At 37.4% G+C, this 18705-nt stretch overlaps 1 protein-coding gene across 1 annotated transcript; it reads left to right on the top strand.

Annotated features, from left to right (window-relative positions):
• The first annotated feature begins 16837 nt into the window (after positions 1-16837).
• On the top strand, positions 16838-17794 carry LOC131415541 (olfactory receptor 8S1-like). Its single transcript, XM_058557388.1, has one exon. It carries the CDS (start codon positions 16838-16840, stop codon positions 17792-17794), a length of 957 nt encoding a protein of 318 aa, XP_058413371.1.
• The last annotated feature ends 911 nt before the right edge of the window (positions 17795-18705 follow it).

The raw sequence follows: 18705 nt of genomic DNA, 5'->3' as shown, positions 1-18705 counted from the left end.
TTAAAGCTGATAATGCTTTGGGAAAAAAACAGAAAGAACAATAAAGCATCAACTGCCTCCTCTGGCAACCCAGATTTTCCACCCATTCTGTGTACACTTCCTTTCTTTCTTCAGCTTCCCATTATTGCAATAGTTGTCTCGCAACTCTCGTGGAGTCCCCTGAAGCACGCCCTTCCCCTCATTTATTTCCTGCTGCACAAGTCCTGAACCTTCTGAGCTCTTTTGATTTTATGCTCTTCTCTTATAAATAGCTCTGGAGAAATTCACATAATTTTTCAGATCCAAACCTTGAATAATTTTCTGTCTCTTGAAACTGAGTCTTTGATTTTATTCTATAAGATTCTGGTCAAGAGCTCACTTTCTGCAGATGATCTAATCTTTCTTATTCTTCTCAGTTTCAGTCTTTCACTTTAAAACTCTGTAATCGTTCCTTATGACTTAAGTATATTCTATTTGTGTTACCTTTCTACTTTTTATTATTACCTTTCATATATTTGGAACATTTAAACTTAGAAACAACTTTGAAAGCTGTGTGTGTCTGTGTGCTGGGGAAGTGAGATAAGAAGGAACTTGCTAAACCTATTTTTTTGTTTGTGAGGAAGATTGGCTCTGAACTAACAACTGTTGCCAATCTTTCTCTTTTTGTTTGAGGAATATTGTCACTGAGCTAACACTGTGCCAATCTTCCTCTGTTTTGTATGTGGGATACAGTCACAGCATGTCTTTTGATGACTGATGTATAGGTCCTCACCTGGGATGCGAACCCTCGAACCCTGGGCCACCGAAGCAGAGCACACAAACTTAACCACTATGCCAAAGGGCCAGCTCCCCTACTTTTTAAAGTTAAAAAATAAAGCTGAAAAAATAATAAAGGTAAAATGAAATTGAATTGCTCATCAAAAGAAACCATTAAAAAAAAGAAAAGGCAAGTTAGAGCCTGGGAGAAAATATTGAACAAAGTACACATATATGTAAAAAATATCGATGAATCAATAATAAATATGTCACTGACAATAAACATTTCAATAATAAAAATGACAAACAATCCAATACAAAAATGGGCAAAAAAATAGAACAAGGTCTTCACAAAGGAAAGTATCACAATGGCCAGTAGGCTTATTAACAGATGTTTGACATCATTAATCATCAGGAAATGCAAAATAAAACCACAACAAGCTACCACTAAATACTCACCAGAATGGCTAAAATTTCCAAGTGTTGGTGAAAAGAGTGGAACAATTGGAACTTTTCTTACAGGAATGTAAGCTTGTATAGCCACTTTGGAAAGTTGGACAGTTTCTTACAACTACTAAGAGTAGACATATACCTACTCTATGACCCAGCAATTCCAGTCTTGGAAAAATCAATGCATCAGTTGACAAAAAGACTTGTACAAAAATGTTCATAGTGCCTTTTTCCCTAATTGTCATAAGCTGGAAAAAAAAGAAACCCAAATGAAGATCAAGGACAATGGATAAACAATGGATAAAGAAGAAGCAGTGGAATATTCTTACAATGGGATTCTATTTAGCAAGAAATAAATGAACTATTGATACACACAACAACATCAGTGAATAATAAAAACTATTATGCATGTACATTCCTTAAAATGCGAACATTTTAAATGTGTACATTTTGAAAAATTTTAAAATTTGAAAAATGTATGCACCATTGTAACCATCATACTGATGAGGATACAGAACATTTCCATCAAACCAGAAAGATCTCTTCATGTTCCTTTTCAGTCATCTTCCCATCAGATGAAACCACTATTATGATTTTCATCACCATACATTTTTTTATTCTGAAAATCTGTAAATATAGAATCATATAACTGTGAAATATAATGACATCTACCATTTCTTTAGTGCCATTTATGTTCTAGGTATTGTTAAATATTTAACTTCCCCCCTATTTATTTATCACAACAAAAACTAGGAGGATTGCATTGCCATGATTTTTACAAATGAGGAAACTGAAGCTTAAAAATGTTGTGGAAACTTGCTGGTACTGGCAGAGGAAATGAGGGGATAAGCCTTCATCCATACATAACTACAATATCTGTGATTTCTTTTATGTCTGGGTTACCTGATTCCCATTTTCTTAAGCATATCTGCTTCTGTCCACTCTGTGCCCTATTTCAGTAATGTATTCTCTGAACTTTTTTTGTGTTTTCATTTGCATATCTATCTTACTTTGGCATTTAGTAATAGGTGTTTTTCCTTTCCTTTCCTTTTCAGATAAACTGCATGTTCCTTGAGGATGGGGATTAAACTCTATACGCTTTGAATACTCTGAACACACATTGCAGTGTGAGGCACATGATGAGTCCTTAATCAAGATTTGTTAAATGTAGAAAGAATAGGAAGGATAAATAAAATCAGACAGACAATGTAGGGCCTCTCCTTGAGGAATATCCCCAACTTGAATTCCAGTTTCAAAAGCAAAACAACCAGGAAGGAGAACAGGAAAGGAAAATAAATGCAGAGGAGTGCAGAGCTCATCTTCTAGCTGTAAAGAGCAGGAAGAAGACTTACCTGATAACTAACCAGTGCCTACAGAACCCCGATCCACAGAAAGCAGATCACACATACTAGCTCATTTTTGTCCATATCAGGAAGGTTGATTAAAACCACAACATTCAATCATCTATCTATTCACTCATTCATCCTTATGTCCACTAATTAATCATCCATCTAATTTTACATTTATGCACTCCATCATCCAACCTATTTGTCCACTCAGTAATGTATTCATCTATCCACTCATACTTTCATTCATTCACTCAGTAATCAACAAATATGTATAGATTACATTGTGTAGGGTGCTGTGCTTAAAATAGATTGATTGACAGCCTGCATAAACCTCTGATGAACTATTGATTGAATGCACTTATTTGTCTTAGATTTCAAACAATACTCTCCCAATATCCAGGGCTAAATTCCCTTGCTAGCCTTTTTTGTCATACCAAACTTGAAATCTGACCCATCACTATACACTTAAACTCTGCCCCTTCAAGAGCCCTCTTGTCTGCCCACCAAAGCTCTGAATCAGCTGTGAATCCTTTGGCTTTCACCCGATATGAAACAGTGTGATGTTGGTATTGCCCATAGGACTCAAAATAACAAGTTCTATTTCTGCTGGGACAGCCCATGAATTAGTCCTTCCTCTTCCTGGCTTTCTTCAGTCATGCTAAATATACAGTATTTAGGCATGTTCCCATAATCCATGCCTTTCTCAGATGTCAGATCCAGGTTACCTCTCAACTTTGTCCAGTGGGTCATGTGCGGTCTAGGGTGGTGGCCCAAGTTAATTCAGACTCTGCAATGAAGAAGAAACATCAAATGGAAAAGTCCATTTTAAGGTCTTTTCCTCATCTCTGGGCTTGTAAAATCGTGCAATATTCATTTGAAATAAACATTCTCTCTGACTTCTACATTAGCAAATTAGAGCTATTCAGTTCAATCGAAAAATTTCTAAGCAGTTTCATTTTGATGCCTAACTTTGAGCTGATTGTTACCCCAATTCTACCACATTTACACTCAGCATACATCCCGCATAAACCACTAGCAAAGTAGGTAAGAGCTCATATTGTGGGATTCCAGACTTTCTCACCCCAATCCCCAACACAGATCCTCCAGTGACTAAGTAACAATAAGGCTTATTTTAACTGTGTAGTGAAAGATAAACACAAATTCTAAAGTCTGTTCACTTACCTTTGAAGAGGGAACACAATGGATTCAATTCATACTGACCTCTGAATGACTATTCTTGAAATTCAGAAAAGGGGAAGAGGGACAGGCTTCTTTACTTACAGAAGTAGAGTGGTAGGTCCAAAATGGGAGCCCACGGGTTTCCTCTTAATATAATGCTTATTTTGCCAATTTGCCAGGAATAGCTCTGCGTGAGCACTTCTATGACAGTCACTTACTGGTATCTTGTCTACGTTTTTTCAGATTCGATCTCAAAAAGAAGTAGAGCAGAAGGTTGATTTTGAGTCATTTTAAGAAAAATATTTAATTCATCTCAAGAAAAGAAATCAGATGATCTATGGCTGGAATTTCACTACTGGGACTTTACATTTCTTAAAATAATTTGTGTCTAAATTTAAAATTCAATCAGCTCTTGGATATATAGCACATTATTTTATTTATAAATTATTGAATCCTGCAGTTCTAATAATCTTATCCCATTATTTTCAAAGATATAGGTAGCTGAGGACTACTCTGTGTCTAACACTTTATCTTCCCGGTGTAATTACACAGAAAATGTTAGTAATTTGAAGGAATATCTGGGAAGATGGAGAAATGAGGATAGGAGGAAAGACGGGATGTCTCGTGCTGGAAGGCAGAACCTGTCTGCTCCTGGTATCCTGGGAGGCCCCGGAATGGGGAGAAATAATGTGCATGAAAGTTAGACTTCACCTACCTCAGTATTTTTTCCTGAAATTCTTTTGTCCTTTCCTCCTTCTTACCACCTACATGCTTTACCACCTACATGATTGACAGCTAGAGTTGATAGGGAGGTAAATAAGAGCAAAAAAATTAACTCTCTTCTCTAGCATATGTGATTAGACTTTTAGAAGAAGAGGGTGATTCTAGGCCCCCAGGAACTCGCTGTCTACTCTGATGTGTTTCTCCCACACCTTTCCACAATAGGAACGTCTCAGCTGGTTGTTTTGGCTTCCCTTAAACCTGAAATTTCCAGATTAAGGCAAATTTGTTGCAAGAATGCAAGAAATCAACAAAATCAACTTCAGCAATACTCTGGAAGCACAGAGAGGCATTCTTGAGTAGATGTAAGAGTAGCTGATGAAAAAACCCTTGGTGGAAAGAAATCCTTAAAGCCCTGATGTAATTGGTTCTTGGAGTCCAGAGCTCAGCTCCAGCACAGGGAAATCATGATGAGAGGGTGCAGAGGAGAAGTGTGGCCTCAGAGAGCAAGGAGTGGAAGGCAAGAGGAGAAGAGAAACATAACCTGGAAGTCTCCAGCTGGGGTGAGAGGAGGGTGAAGACCATTATAGAAACCATGGAAGACATACCCAGCTCCTGACACTTCCTGGCCCAGAAGACAACATTTGGGTCTGGTCTTTCCACAGGATAAGGAGTCGTCTGTAGTCAGGCGTTCTTTTTGCCACAAGAACCAATACTTCTAAAGCCCAATCATTGAACCAGGAGACAATTTTTTTTCTTAATTGAAAGTCTCAATTATAGAAGGAAAATAGACTGTCTCTGATGAAGGAGCTTCAAATAAATTACGTGGTTAGGTCTGTCTTAATAACTTACCACAGCGGAAAACACACAGATTCTTCAGAGAAACTTCTCTCAAATGATCCAGATGAAATCACATGAGCATCTGTTCCTTAGCTGCCTTTGTGATTCTAAATACTTGGCTAAAGTATCAGTGAAACAAGCAATTTCCGGATATAATCCATCAGAAGGGCCATCAGTAAATTGGCCAGCTGAGTTTGGTGGCTCAGGAGACAAACGGGCCCATTTCCTGAATTCCCTGAAGTCACTACCAAATGCCAAACTTTAATTAACTAGAAGAGTTGAGATTTGTAAGAACCTTAGAGCATTCTCTTAGTGCTCAGAACTTTTGGGTCAAAGCAAGGACCTTGACTCTTAGGTGGAGGTCTACTGAACTTTGAAAGGTGGAAGGCTGGGTAGCAGTTTCCTGTGGACCTGTAAGGACCTGGATACTTCATTTAGGAGATCACAGGGATGCCATGCATGGTCCCACAGCTTACTTCTAAATTATTTTTCTCCATTTATATGAGTTTGGGAATATAAACACCTGGGTTACAAAGTGTGGTGATCAAAGGAGTCAATCAACAGACAAGATAGTTTTATAAACTAGCGTAAGATTCTCACTGCTCCATATCCTCAACAACACTTAGCAGTTTCTGCCTTAAATTTTTGTCTATATGTGAATACACGTATGGTTTTTAATTATAATTTTAATTGGATTTTCCTGATTACTAAAGGTTGAGACGTTTTTATAGTTTTTTAACATTTTGTTTTATCATGGTAAGAACACTTGACATGAGATTTGCCCTCTTAACACTTTGTAAGTATATAAATACATTATTATTGACCATATGTACAATGCTGTACAGCAGATCTCTAGAGCTTATTCTTTTTGCTTAACTGAAACTTTATGCCTCTTGATTAGTAACTACCCATTCCCCTCTCCCTCCAGCCTCTAGAAACCACCATGCCACTCTTTGATCTATGTATTTGACTATTTTAGATAACATATAAGTTGAATCATGCAGCATTTGCCTTTCTGTGACTGGCTTATTTCACATAGCATAATGTCCTCAGGGTTCATCCACATTGTTGCATATTATAGAATTTCCTTCTTTTTTAATGCTGCATAGTATTCTATCATATGTATATATCACATTTTCTTTATCCATTCATCCACAGATAAACGTTTAGGTTATTTCCATATCTTGGATGTTGTAAAGAGTGCTGCAATTAATACAGGACACTTAATATTCTTTAAGATCCTGGTATCAACGCTTTTTGATAAATAAGCAAAAGTGGGCATGTTGGATAGTATTGTAATTCTAGTTTTAATTTTTTGAGGACCCTCCAGACTGTTTTCCATAGTGGTTGTGCCATTTTGCATTCCCACCAATAGATTGCAGGGGTTCAAATTTCTCCACATCCTCACCAACACTTGCTTTGTTTGTTTGGTAATAGCCATTCATGATGATGGCTATATCATATGATGGTTTTGGTATGCATTTCTCTGATGATGATTGATCACCTGTTGGCCATTTGTGTATGAAGCATATGTTAGGCCACAAAACAAATCTCAATAATTTTAAGAAAATATGAAGCATCTTCTCTTACCGCAGAGGGATGAAGCTATAAATCAGTAACAGAGGAAACGAAAATTAACAAATATATGGAAATTAAACTACATACTCATAAACAATCAATGGGTCAAAGAAGAAACACCAGGGAAATTAGAAAATACTTTGAGAAGAATGAAGATGGAAACACAACATACCAAACTCGGGGAATGCAGTAAAAGCAGTGCTCAGAGGGTATTTTATAGCTATAAACACCTATGTGGAAGGAAAAAAAAGATCTCAAGTGAAAAATCCTAATTTTTCCCCTTAAGCAACTAGAAATTAAAAGAGCAAACTAAGCCCAAAATTACAAGAAGGAAGGAAATAATAAATATTACAGAGAAGCTAAATGAAAGAAAAAATAGAAAAACAATAGGAAGAATCAAAGAGAACAAAAGTTGTCTCTTTGAAAAGATTAACAAAATTGACAAGTCTTGTGCTACAATGAGCTAGAAAAAAAAGACACAGAAAAATCAGATATGAAAGTGGAAACATGTCTATTATACCACTGAAATTTTAAAAATTGTAAGAGAATACTATGAATAACTGAATTCTAACAAATTAGAGAGCTTACACAAAATGAAGAATTGCCTGGAAGCACACAAACTACCAAAACTCACTCAAAAAGAAATAAAAAATTTGAACAAACCTATCACAAGCAAAGAGATTATATCAGTATTCAAAACTCCCAACTAAAAAAATCCCAAGACCAGATGGCTTCACTGGTGAATTCTACGAAAAGTTTAAAGAACGGTTAACACCAATCGTTCTCAAAACCCTCAAAAAGATGAAAGAGGAGGGAATACTTTCTAACTCATTCTATGAGGCCAGCATCACCCTGATACAAAAGCCAGACAAAGACATCACAAGAAAGGAAACTTACAGAATGATATCCCTTATAAATATATGGAAAAATTCTCAATAAAATACCAGCAAATATGCCCAATCCAGCAGCTCATTAAAAGAACTATACAACATGACCAAGCTAGTTATATCCCAGGAAGGCAAGTTTTGTTCAAATACAAAAATCAATCAATGCAATTCAACACACCCTAGAATGACGCGGTCGGGGGAGATATTCTCAATTGATGCAGTAAAAGCATTGGACAAAATTCAATGCCCTTTCATGAGTAAAAAAAAAAAAAACCCGAACGCTCAACAATCTAGGAATAAACGATAACTACTCAACATAATAAAGTCCATATATGAAAAGCCCACAGCTAATATCATATTCAATGTTGAAAGACTGAATTTTTTCCTCTAAGATCAGGAACAATAAAAGGATGCCCACTTTTATTCAACACTGTACTAGAACTAAATAAATATTTTTGACTTTTGAATAAGTTTTCCTCTATTAAGTGACAAAATTCAGCGACTCAAGTCTTTTATGTGTATTAATAAACATATCTCATCATATAAAACATGTTATGGCATTCTCCCTATTGCAACAGAGGTAAACGGTGTTATCTCTGTTTTTGGAATAACCTTTAAAACAAAAATTTCACACTGCCTGAGTGGATACTCGTTTTGACTAAATAATTCACTTCCAAAGATGAGGTGCTCCCCTAACTAGGTTTATTAACCCAAAGCAGGAACCTGTGATTGTCCTGGTCTCTACACTGTTCTTTGCAACACTGTTGTGTGGGATGAGGGCTCACAAATGCGTCAGATGCAAATGGAATAGAATCAAAAATAACTGTTTCTGACTTTTAAACTCATTTTATCAACAGAACGTTCAGACCAAAAGTGTTTAAAGACACAGTTCATGTGAATGTCAGAAATAAAGCTGCCTGGTGAACTATATCTCACTATCCACCTCCCCAGGTAATTTCCAAATGGAGACTCCTTCCTAAGTGAATGACAGGAAAATACTACCCATCCTGCCTACTGCAAAGTTCACCAGACCCTAGGGTTTAGAGTTAGAGCTTCAACCCTAAAGTTGCAAAGCCTATGTCTGTGAGAATGCCCTAGGACTAGTAGAAACCTCAATTCTTCCAGTTAATGAGGTTCAAGTTTGGCTTCAGACTGTGACTTCAGGGAATATCACTCTCTAGAGCTTCTGAGCTCCATCAGCCAAATAATCGGCTTCCTTTCTGCTACATTATACGTGAACCTCACCTGCTTCACTGATATTCTTTGGCACCTAAGTGAAGAGAAGCATCTGTGATTGGGTCTGGGCTTTATGGGTCTTTACCTATGTGAGGTTCTTATCTTCAGCTGCTCTTGGAATCTACTAAATAAATCCTCTTTATGCTAAGAAGTGTTGAGTGCACACTGACTGTAAAATCTGCATGGATCTGGGAAGCTGGGACCAAGAGCTAAGAAGTCCCCAGTCTGGGCGGAGTGGGTAAAATCACATCAGATAGTGATATTTAGTGACCTAGAGTCCTCCTCCTCTTCCAGACCCTAAATGCACAAGCTAAAAATAGTTTATTTTTCTGCTATTATTAACCACGCCATCAACACTGGCCAACAAAATCATTGGTGGTAAAAGAGAAAGGGGAAGAGCACATTTCAGGCAAGTTTCTAAGGAAAATATTGAGTTGTATGGAATTTGTTTTCATGCACACAGACAGCATGTATTGTGGTCTATATCTGCACATCAGATATTCTTGGGGCACCCAGGATCTTTATCTTCTTGTGACTGACTTAATTTTCCCATAATAGTTACCAAGACCATTTCTGCCTTGTAGCATTAGACTTATCTTTCAGTAGTCTACCTATCCAGTCATTTATGCAATTAACTAACATTTTCTGTGTGATTACAGATAGATAGAATAGATGAATTGTGAGATATTTCTTTGTGGAGTGTCCTCAGTTACCTACCTCAATGGAAATTATATAAGATCATTGGATCTAAAGGAGTTAATAATTTATAAAAGGATTAAATGTGCTTTGTCTTCAGAATTAATTGAATTTTAAATTTTGGCGTATATTAATTTAAGTGGAAGGAATTCACAGTAGTATAAATTTAGATATAAATCATAGGATGAAAGGTGATAATTATTTGGGATTATTAAAAAAATGATCCAGAAAATGCCATCTCTTGCTCTACTTGTCTTCAAGATTGTGTCTCACAGACATATAGAAGATACCAAAAAGTGACCTGTTTGACAAGTGCTCAAACACAGCTACTCAAGTTAATGGGTAAATTATACACCTTAATAAGAGGATCTCACTAGGCTCCACTTTCTTTTTATCTATTTTTCTCTGTGTAAGCACCAAATTTTCCTTCTCCTTTCCTTTTTCTGAGATCAGAAATAGGCATTTGACTTCAATGTATCTTGAAGCAGCAGTATTTCCCCTTGCAAAATAAATGAGTAGAAAATGGAATTAGTGCATGCCTTTTATTGCAAGGTTGAAATGAAGCCCTCTCTCCACTTGTCTCCAGTCAGAGCATCTGCCCTGGGGGACCAGGGTTTTCTAATTTTCGTTATGCTCATTATATGCAAAGAGATGCGTACAATATTTAGCTGCCTCCAGGTATTGAAGGCATATGTATAAAGTCTGACACATTTTGATGTATAAAACTAATCAAAAATTTATAATAAGTTTTATTGTTATTGGCAAATATCACACTGATAGACATGAAAAGAAAGAGGGAAATACTAGGTAAATATTTGAAACAGAATAAAAAGAGAAGATGTATGAGATTTATACACATATACCCACAACCTGGGCTTCCACCTGCCTTGCCGATTGGTTGCGTGGGCTTTTAGCATGGGAAAGAGGTTTTAAAATTTTTGATCTCTAACTAACAGCCTCTTTAACATCCTTTGCGTATGCTGGAGTTTACTCAGGCTGAGTGCTCAGGGACAAAAACGGGATAATATCCAGGGCTATACTGAAAGTTAAATATGGAGAAATTGGAGCAAATATCTAGCCAAAAACACACATTAAATTCCAAATGAAGAAAAAATTCTTTTCTAGAAGAATACAAAGATGCTGTTTATTTCAACAGAATTTTACAAATTTACATGTAAGAAAAAAATACCTTCTTCATCTGGTCATTCTTCTCTGCAGAATGTGAAGTAATTTGAGCCGCCACCCTGGGCTGCACATTACACAAGACAGAACTGAGAAGTAACTTGAATTGGGTTCTGATAAGAATTTGGAATATGGAAACTTGGTTAAATACTTAAAAGGGAAAGAGGGGAAACCGTGGAAGAGGAGAAACCGAGACATGAATGGGCCCAGCAGGAATAGAATTTGTTATGGTGAATGCTGTTGGCATGACCAATGTCAGACTGTCTTATCAGGTAAACTCTGGGGGAATTGGGGTAGATTAAGAGTTCATTTGGACAGGTCAGGATTACTGTAAGGAGTTGCCAAATAGGGCAAGAGAGCTCATGGAGGAGTAGGGTCTGAGTGCACAGGGATGGTCAGGTTTCAAGCTGGGTTTAAAAAAATTTAACTGGCAAAGGAATTCAGCCCTTAAAGCCCTTAAGCTTAAAACCTTAAGCCCAGTGCTTAATGAAGTTAAATTTCAAGTTACTTTATTTAGCATGAAATATAAAACCACCAATAATCTGCCTCTAGAGTCTCATATGTAATTGACTTCAGTTTCGAATCACTAAATTCATGATTCTTTTTCCCACAAGAATCACGCTATTTTCATATATTTGAGCTCTATTCAAATTGCCCACTTGACCACTCATCTTCAAGCATGCTGGATAAGAAGTGTCTTCTGTCTACATCAATATTGCCTTTTGCATACTGCCATTTCAGTACATAGCACACTGCTCCATCACTGCCCTGTCAGAGATATGACCCTCACTATATGGCCAAAATCTCTGTAGGCCAGGGACTCTTCCACAATCATTGTCATAGTTATGTTTGTAGCTCATTCTGGGCTTTAAAAATGTCCTTTGAGTTGTAAACCAATGTTACCACAATATAAGTAAATAAATAAATAGATAGATAGATAAATAAATAAATAAATATTCTAGCTCAAAAATAAATAAATAAATGAAATGTCCTTTGATAAGCTGAAGCCCAGGGCAATATCCCGGCAGCCATAGGAAATAAGAAAATGAATTGTTTTCACATATATGGATCAGAAAATACATTTTTATGTTTCTAAATAGAAGTTAAATTCTCTAATTTTATAACAAATGCGGAACTATTAATAAATGAATTTAAAAACTGCTATTAAAGCAAAATTTTACACTATTTATAATCCAGTTTCAATTGTCTTAATAGAGTAGTTCACATTTTATTATAACATAAAATAGTAACCCCAAATATTTACATACACCTCCTGACTTAACCCTCATTAGTATACATAGAAGCCATCAAGACTTTGCGCCCATTGTGTGTTTATTCAAGTCCGCGAATCAGTTTTTAAAAAACCTACTATCGGGGCTGGCCTGGTGGTGTAGTGGTTAAGCTCGTACACTCCACTTCGGCAGCCCGGGGTTCGCAGGTTCAAATCCCGGGCGTGGACACCCACATCACTCATTAAGCCATGCTGTGGTGGCAGCCCACATACGAAATAGAGGAAGATGGGCACAGATGTCAGCTCAGAGCCAGTCTTCCTCAGCAAAAGGAGGAGAATTGGCAATAGACGTTAGCTCAGGGCCAATCTTCCTCACCCAAAAAAAAAAAAAACCTACTGTCCAAGGGAGACTTCAGAAGTTATCTTCAATATCTTCATTGTGATAAAGATAATCTTTTATGTGATAAGGATAACATATGTACTGAAAAGATATATATATATATGTCTTGTGTATATGTGTATAAATCTCATACGTCTTCTCTCTTTATTCTGTTTCAAATATTTACCTAGCATTTCCCTCTTTCTTTTCATGTCTATCAGCATGATATTTGCCAATAACAATAAAACTTATTATAAATTTTTGATTAGTTTTATACATCAAAATGTGTCAGACTTTATACATCTCAATACCTGGAGGCACCTAAATATTGTACCCATCTCTTTGCGTATAATGAGCATAATGAAAATTAGAAAAAAATGTGTAAGAAAATGTTGTCCTAGCTCTGTCATAAATTCCATGTAACTTAGAGCCAGTCTCTCTTCTTCTCTCTAGATCCAAGATATTTATTTGAATAACTTGAACAGAAGTTGAACTGGGTCATCTCTGAAGATGACCACGTCAATATTCCAAAACATCCCTCCCAGGTTCTTATGAACCAGTTCTTCACTCACCAGGCCTGGCTGGACTAGACCAATGCTGTAAGCAAGTTCAATCCTTTGAAAGTTTCCAAAATAATTACAGAGGAATATTTCCATAGCACAATTTACAAAGGTAGTACCCATCTCCAAAGCTTAATATTCGTCACATAATGTAACATTCACAGCAAGGCAGAATTTTTTTAAAAGACCACTTACAGAAAAATCTTTGAGCTAATCCATTCAGTCAATACTATGAGATAAAGTCAGATATTAAAATAGCTGATTGGAATAGCTGGATCATATGGTAGTTCTATCCTTGATTTTTTGAGGAATCTCCATAAGTCAGAGGGAGAAGGTCAAATACCGTATGATTTCCTTCATTAGGTGGTAGATAATAACAACAATAAACAAACACATAGAGACAGAGATTGGATTGGTGGTTACCAGAGGGGAAGGGGGGAGGGAGGAGGGTGAAAGGGATAATTCGGTACATGTGTGTGGTGATGGGTTGTAATCAGTATTTTGGTGGTGAACATGATGTAATCTATGCAGAAATAGAAGTATAATGATGTACACCCGAAATTTTTACAATGTTATAAACCAATGTTAGTGCAATAAACAAAAATTAAAAAAAAAATAGCTGATTGGGAAGGAATTTATTCTCATGAAGAATAGCATTTTGAAGATGTGGGTCAGTCTCCTGCCTAGATTGTAAGTTTCTCAGGAGCAAGAAGAGTATCTTATGTTACTGAGAATCTCCAGTTTATTTCTCAGTACTAATAATTTATAAGGAAGAAAATACATGTTTCTTCAGTTAACATTTTTAAACTTAATCATCCATTGGCTCTCATAAGTAGTGTAGTCACCTAGTCTTATGTGTGTTATTATTAATGGATCTATGTATGGATCATATAAAATGCATTTTGACATTTCTGCCATCAAAATAGTCATGCCAAAAAAAATTCTAAAAATATATTTTATGCTGCCATGTAGATGCATTTTTTAGTTAATAATTCATTAACTCATAATTCAGAGATAAAGCTGCTCCCCGAAAATGTGTGTTAGCTTAAGGCTGGTCTTCACATTAGCCCTTTTCAGTACCATAGTGTAGGTTGAAGGTTCAGAGACTCCTCTCGTAAAATATCCACATAAAAACTTTTGTTGCTTCACTCATTTCATCATCAAATTGTTTACGTTAAAAAATGCAGCTCAAGTGAACACAGGAAAATCTGTGGAAATGAGGAGTAGTACACAGCACAACTCCCAGGAATTCGTACACGAGGTTTCCAGCCGCTAAGTATCAAATGCAGAAATTCTCCAGCTCTGCCTCCTTTCTGAAGGGCAACAGAACAGGAACATACATTCAAGGGTTAAAAATATTGTGTCAACCCAGAGGGTCCTAAAGTCCCACATGCTAAAGAATTCCCTGTGGCTTAGATGTTAACTTAGACGATGAATTAAAGTCTGGCTTAAGGCTGTGACTTCAGGGAATAGAAGTCATTGGCCAGATGTCTCTTAGACAGCCAGGCTCCACTAAATATAGATGCCATTCTAAAAGACTAGATCTGAAAATCACTCGTTTTCAGGTCACTTTAGTACTGTACACAGATGTACAATGAGAAATAAATGAAGAGATGTTTCAGTGACAGGCCTTAGGATTAAAGGAGATAAAACACTTCCATTATTATTTTCACTGTGGGGACGTGTTCCAAGGGTAAGAATGAGGAAGATTTTCCTCTGAGCATATCAAGAATTTGGGCTTCTCCATTTTATTCCCTATTTGTGACTTTCTATAATAAAAATATTATTGTGTGCTGTTTCTGCAGTTCCTTAGAAGAATTGTTCTCTTTTGTGTGAAGAATTACTCACCTCAGACAAACTCATCAGGGACAGGAGACAGAAACGATCGTGTTCTGTACCAAAAAAGCCAGCAACCTGGTAGGTCAGATATGATTTCTCTGAAAGATTTCCTCCCTCTTTCCAGCTCTTTCCAATTCTGTTTCTCTCTCCTCTTCAGGTCTTCTCTCCACTGCCCTCTAAGGTATATCCTTTTCCCTTTGAATCTTCTTCTCTTCTGTGCCTCCTTTGTCAATCTCTCTCTCCATCAGTGCTCCTTGCCTTTCCTCTTTGGTGGGATCTTGTACTCAGCTGACCAGAGAGACCACTTTTCTTTCCTGAGTAGTCATTAGCATTGGCAATAGACACTCTCTGCATTCTGCACACAAACTCTGCCTGGCCTGGAGCCCTGGAAGATTAGGGAAAGCTAAAACCCACAACCTCAACTTCTTTCTGAGAAGAAGAGGGCAGAACACTTCAGAACAGATAGTTGTTTCTTGGCGGCCTACACTTATCCTCTTCGTAGAACCCAAATTCTAGTGTTATTGCAAAACTGCCGCTGCACCTCCACCATGGACTTTGCTGAGGTAGGTGGAGAAGGGAACAGGAAAGAGTCTAAGAGCCACCATAGGTGTGGTAGGTTGGAAATCTATTGCATGAAGTTTATCTTCTGTGCATCTTACCACCAGTTTCCTCATCCTTCTCTTCATTATGCGTCCTGCCCCATGAACTTAGGTGTGTACACTGCCTCTTTGGAAACCTTAATTCTGGTCAACCTATCCAGTCTTTCCATCTACAAGAAGTGGTGCTCTCATCCTCCTTAGCCTCTAGACTCTTATTCAGCTATCAATTCATTCACCTAAGCATTCAGTTGGCACTTTCTGAGTCATTACAGTGAATTAAACCAAGTAGCAAGCACTTGTTATATTCCTCATTTTCCAGGAAGGAAGCCTCTCCTACCTGTCAACTTGGGAAAGATATAAAATCACATGTGCATAAAAGAGTTAAATTTGAAACCCATGTTCATGCATTATGTCTCCCAGAGATGGTTCAATTTGTCTATAGATAGACACTTTTTTCAAAAGAATGAAGCTCTAGTGGCTGAATTTTAGCCAGTGCCAGTTGTGATTATTGTGAATCACCCTTGTCTCGGAGGACAATGAAGCCATTGTGGAGTGGTGGGAGATCTGACTGGAAACAGAGTTAACATTAGATAATGGAGGCTCTTGAATATCAAGCAGAAAGTTTAACTGTATTCCATGAGTAGTGACGACAGATGTTTTAATGAAAAATAAACCTCTTCACATAGAGATAGCACATAAATGCAAACCCAACACAAATGCAAACCCTTCACAAATACGTAATGTGAGAAATTACATATTTTTTCAGGGACCACCCATATTTTCCTCTGTAAAATAGATATTCTCTTTCATTGCTATCAAATTCCCAAACACCTCCCCACACACATAATCACAGACACCATCCTCTCAATCTTATTCCTAGGATTAAATAAAACAATATATATATAACTGCCTTTTATAACAGAATATGAACAAATGCAACATGCTCTTATTAAGCACTAATTAACTATGGAAAGGTTTGGATAAAGAGCTGAAGAGTGAGGGATAAGGCAGAGCAGAGAAGAAATAAGGGGCCACCACTTTCAAAAGTAATCTAGAATGCATAAGAGATGATGAACCTGAACGTAAGCAAGGACTCAGTTCAGAAGGTGAAATAAATTAACATAGCTTTTAGAGCAAAACACGTATGAGAATCAAAATTTTGCATGACTGATCAGAGGGGTTCATGACCTGTGAGGTGGAAGAAAAGTGCCTAGAGGAGATCAGTGAGCACAGCTTTAAAATCCTGATAATACGATGCAGACTGAGGAGAGGGGAATGTATAGGGAGAAGAAGGGGATGTCTGGGACATTGGCAGGGGGCACAAGATGGCTCAGTCCACTTCTTGTTCTTTTTTCAAAGGAACAAAGGATTCTCTAAATGGCCTTGGGGAACCACAGCACCATCACTGAGTTCATCCTCCTTGGACTTTCTGCTGATCCCAAGGTGCAGGCTCTGCTCTTTGTGCTGTTTCTAATAATTTACCTTCAGACAATGATAGGGAACCTGATTATGATGCTGGTCATCCGGATTGATTCCCATCTCCATACACCCATGTACTTCTTCCTGAGTCACCTCTCTTTCCTGGATCTTTGTTTCTCTTCTGCCACAGTGCCCAAGATGCTGGAGAATCTCCTGTCTCAGAGGAAAACCATTTCTGTCAAGAGTTGCCTGGCTCAAGTCTTCTTTGTGTTTGACTTGGGGAGCACCGAAGCCTGCCTGCTCTCAGTGATGGCCTATGACCGCTACGTTGCCATCTGCCACCCTCTACTCTATGGCCAGAAGATGACCAACAAGCTCTGTAAAGGACTAGTGTGGGGCTCATGGGGCCTGGGGTTTCTAGATACATTCATCAATATCTTACCAGCTATGAGTTTGGACTTCTGTGAGGATCAGTCCATCCCCCACTACAGCTGTGAGCTGCCCTCTCTCTTCCCTCTGTCCTGCTCTGATGTCTCCACCAATGTTAAAGTTATGCTTTGTTCTAGCCTCTTGTATGGGCTTGTAACCTGTGTCCTAATTCTTTTTTCCTATACTTTCATTGTCTCCACCATCCTGACTATCAGCTCCTCCTCAGGTAGAAGCAAGGCTTTCTTCACCTGCTCCTCCCACCTCACTGCAGTGCTTCTGTATTACGGTTCAGCTTCCCTTCGCTATTTCATACCAAACTCAGGTTCACCATTGGAGTTGATCTTCTCTGTACAGTACAGTGTGGTCACTCCCTTAGTGAATCCCCTCATCTATAGCTTGAAGAACAAAGAGGTGAAAGCAGCAGTGAGAAGGACCTTTAGAAAATATCTCCAATATTTCAGGAAGCTGACCACAATCAGAGGATGATGGATAATTGGATAATTAGTTTACTAGAGCAAGACATTCTGATTTGGTGATAAGAGAATTTCCTCATTGCTTCAGACAATGAATGCAAAAAGAAATCTTAGAAATTCTTAGAGCTAGTGAGGTGACAAGAGACCAACATCAAGAATGAAAGAAAGGAATATTTCTTTTCATTGCTAAGTAGTAATCTGTTGTATGACTGTTCCATGGTTTCTTTATCTATTACCAGGCTAAGAACATTTGGGTTGTTTCCAGTTTCTAGCTGTTGCAAATAACACTGCTATGAATATTCATGTACAGGTTTTATATGAACATAAGTTTTCAGTTCGTAAGCGTAAATACCCAGGAAAGGGGTTGCTGTGGCATATGGTAAGTGTAGGTTTAACTTAACAAAAACAAATTTCCAAGCTGTTTTCCAGAATGGCTGTAACGTTTTATATACGCACTGGAAATGTATGAGAGATTCAATTACTCAGCAACATTGCCTGTACTTGGTACTGTATTTTTTCCTAATTTTAACCATTCTAATAAGTGTATAGTGGTTTTAATTAGAAATAAATTAAACCCCTAAAACTGAATGCATGTGAAAACTGGTCCAACCATAAATAGCTTAATAGTTTTGTACCACTCTCACTTTCCTGGTTTTGATAACTATACTATGACTATATAAGAAAATATCATTTAGGAAACCTAGGTGAAGGGTGCACAAGAAATGGTTGTACTATTTTTGCAAATTCTTTGTGATTCTAACATTTTCAGAACTAAAGGTTTTTTAAAATATGATAAGGACTATGGACTTTGGGTGACTATGATGTGTCAATGTAGGTTCATCAATTGTAACAAATGTACCACTCTGGTGGGGTCGTTAATAATGCAGAAGGCTATGCAAGTGTGGGGACAAGGAATATATGGGA

The sequence above is a fragment of the Diceros bicornis genome, chromosome 17, assembly GCF_020826845.1.
Source record: "Diceros bicornis minor isolate mBicDic1 chromosome 17, mDicBic1.mat.cur, whole genome shotgun sequence".
Classification (NCBI taxonomy): domain Eukaryota; kingdom Metazoa; phylum Chordata; class Mammalia; order Perissodactyla; family Rhinocerotidae; genus Diceros; species Diceros bicornis.
Note: the sequence above shows the minus strand (reverse complement) of the source record. Positions and strands in the feature narration are given on the sequence as shown.

Bases quoted from the DNA above. Each gene is read 5' to 3' on its own strand.
- LOC131415541 (XM_058557388.1), top strand. From the start codon at position 16,838: ATGGCCTTGGGGAACCACAGCACCATCACTGAGTTCATCCTCCTTGGA.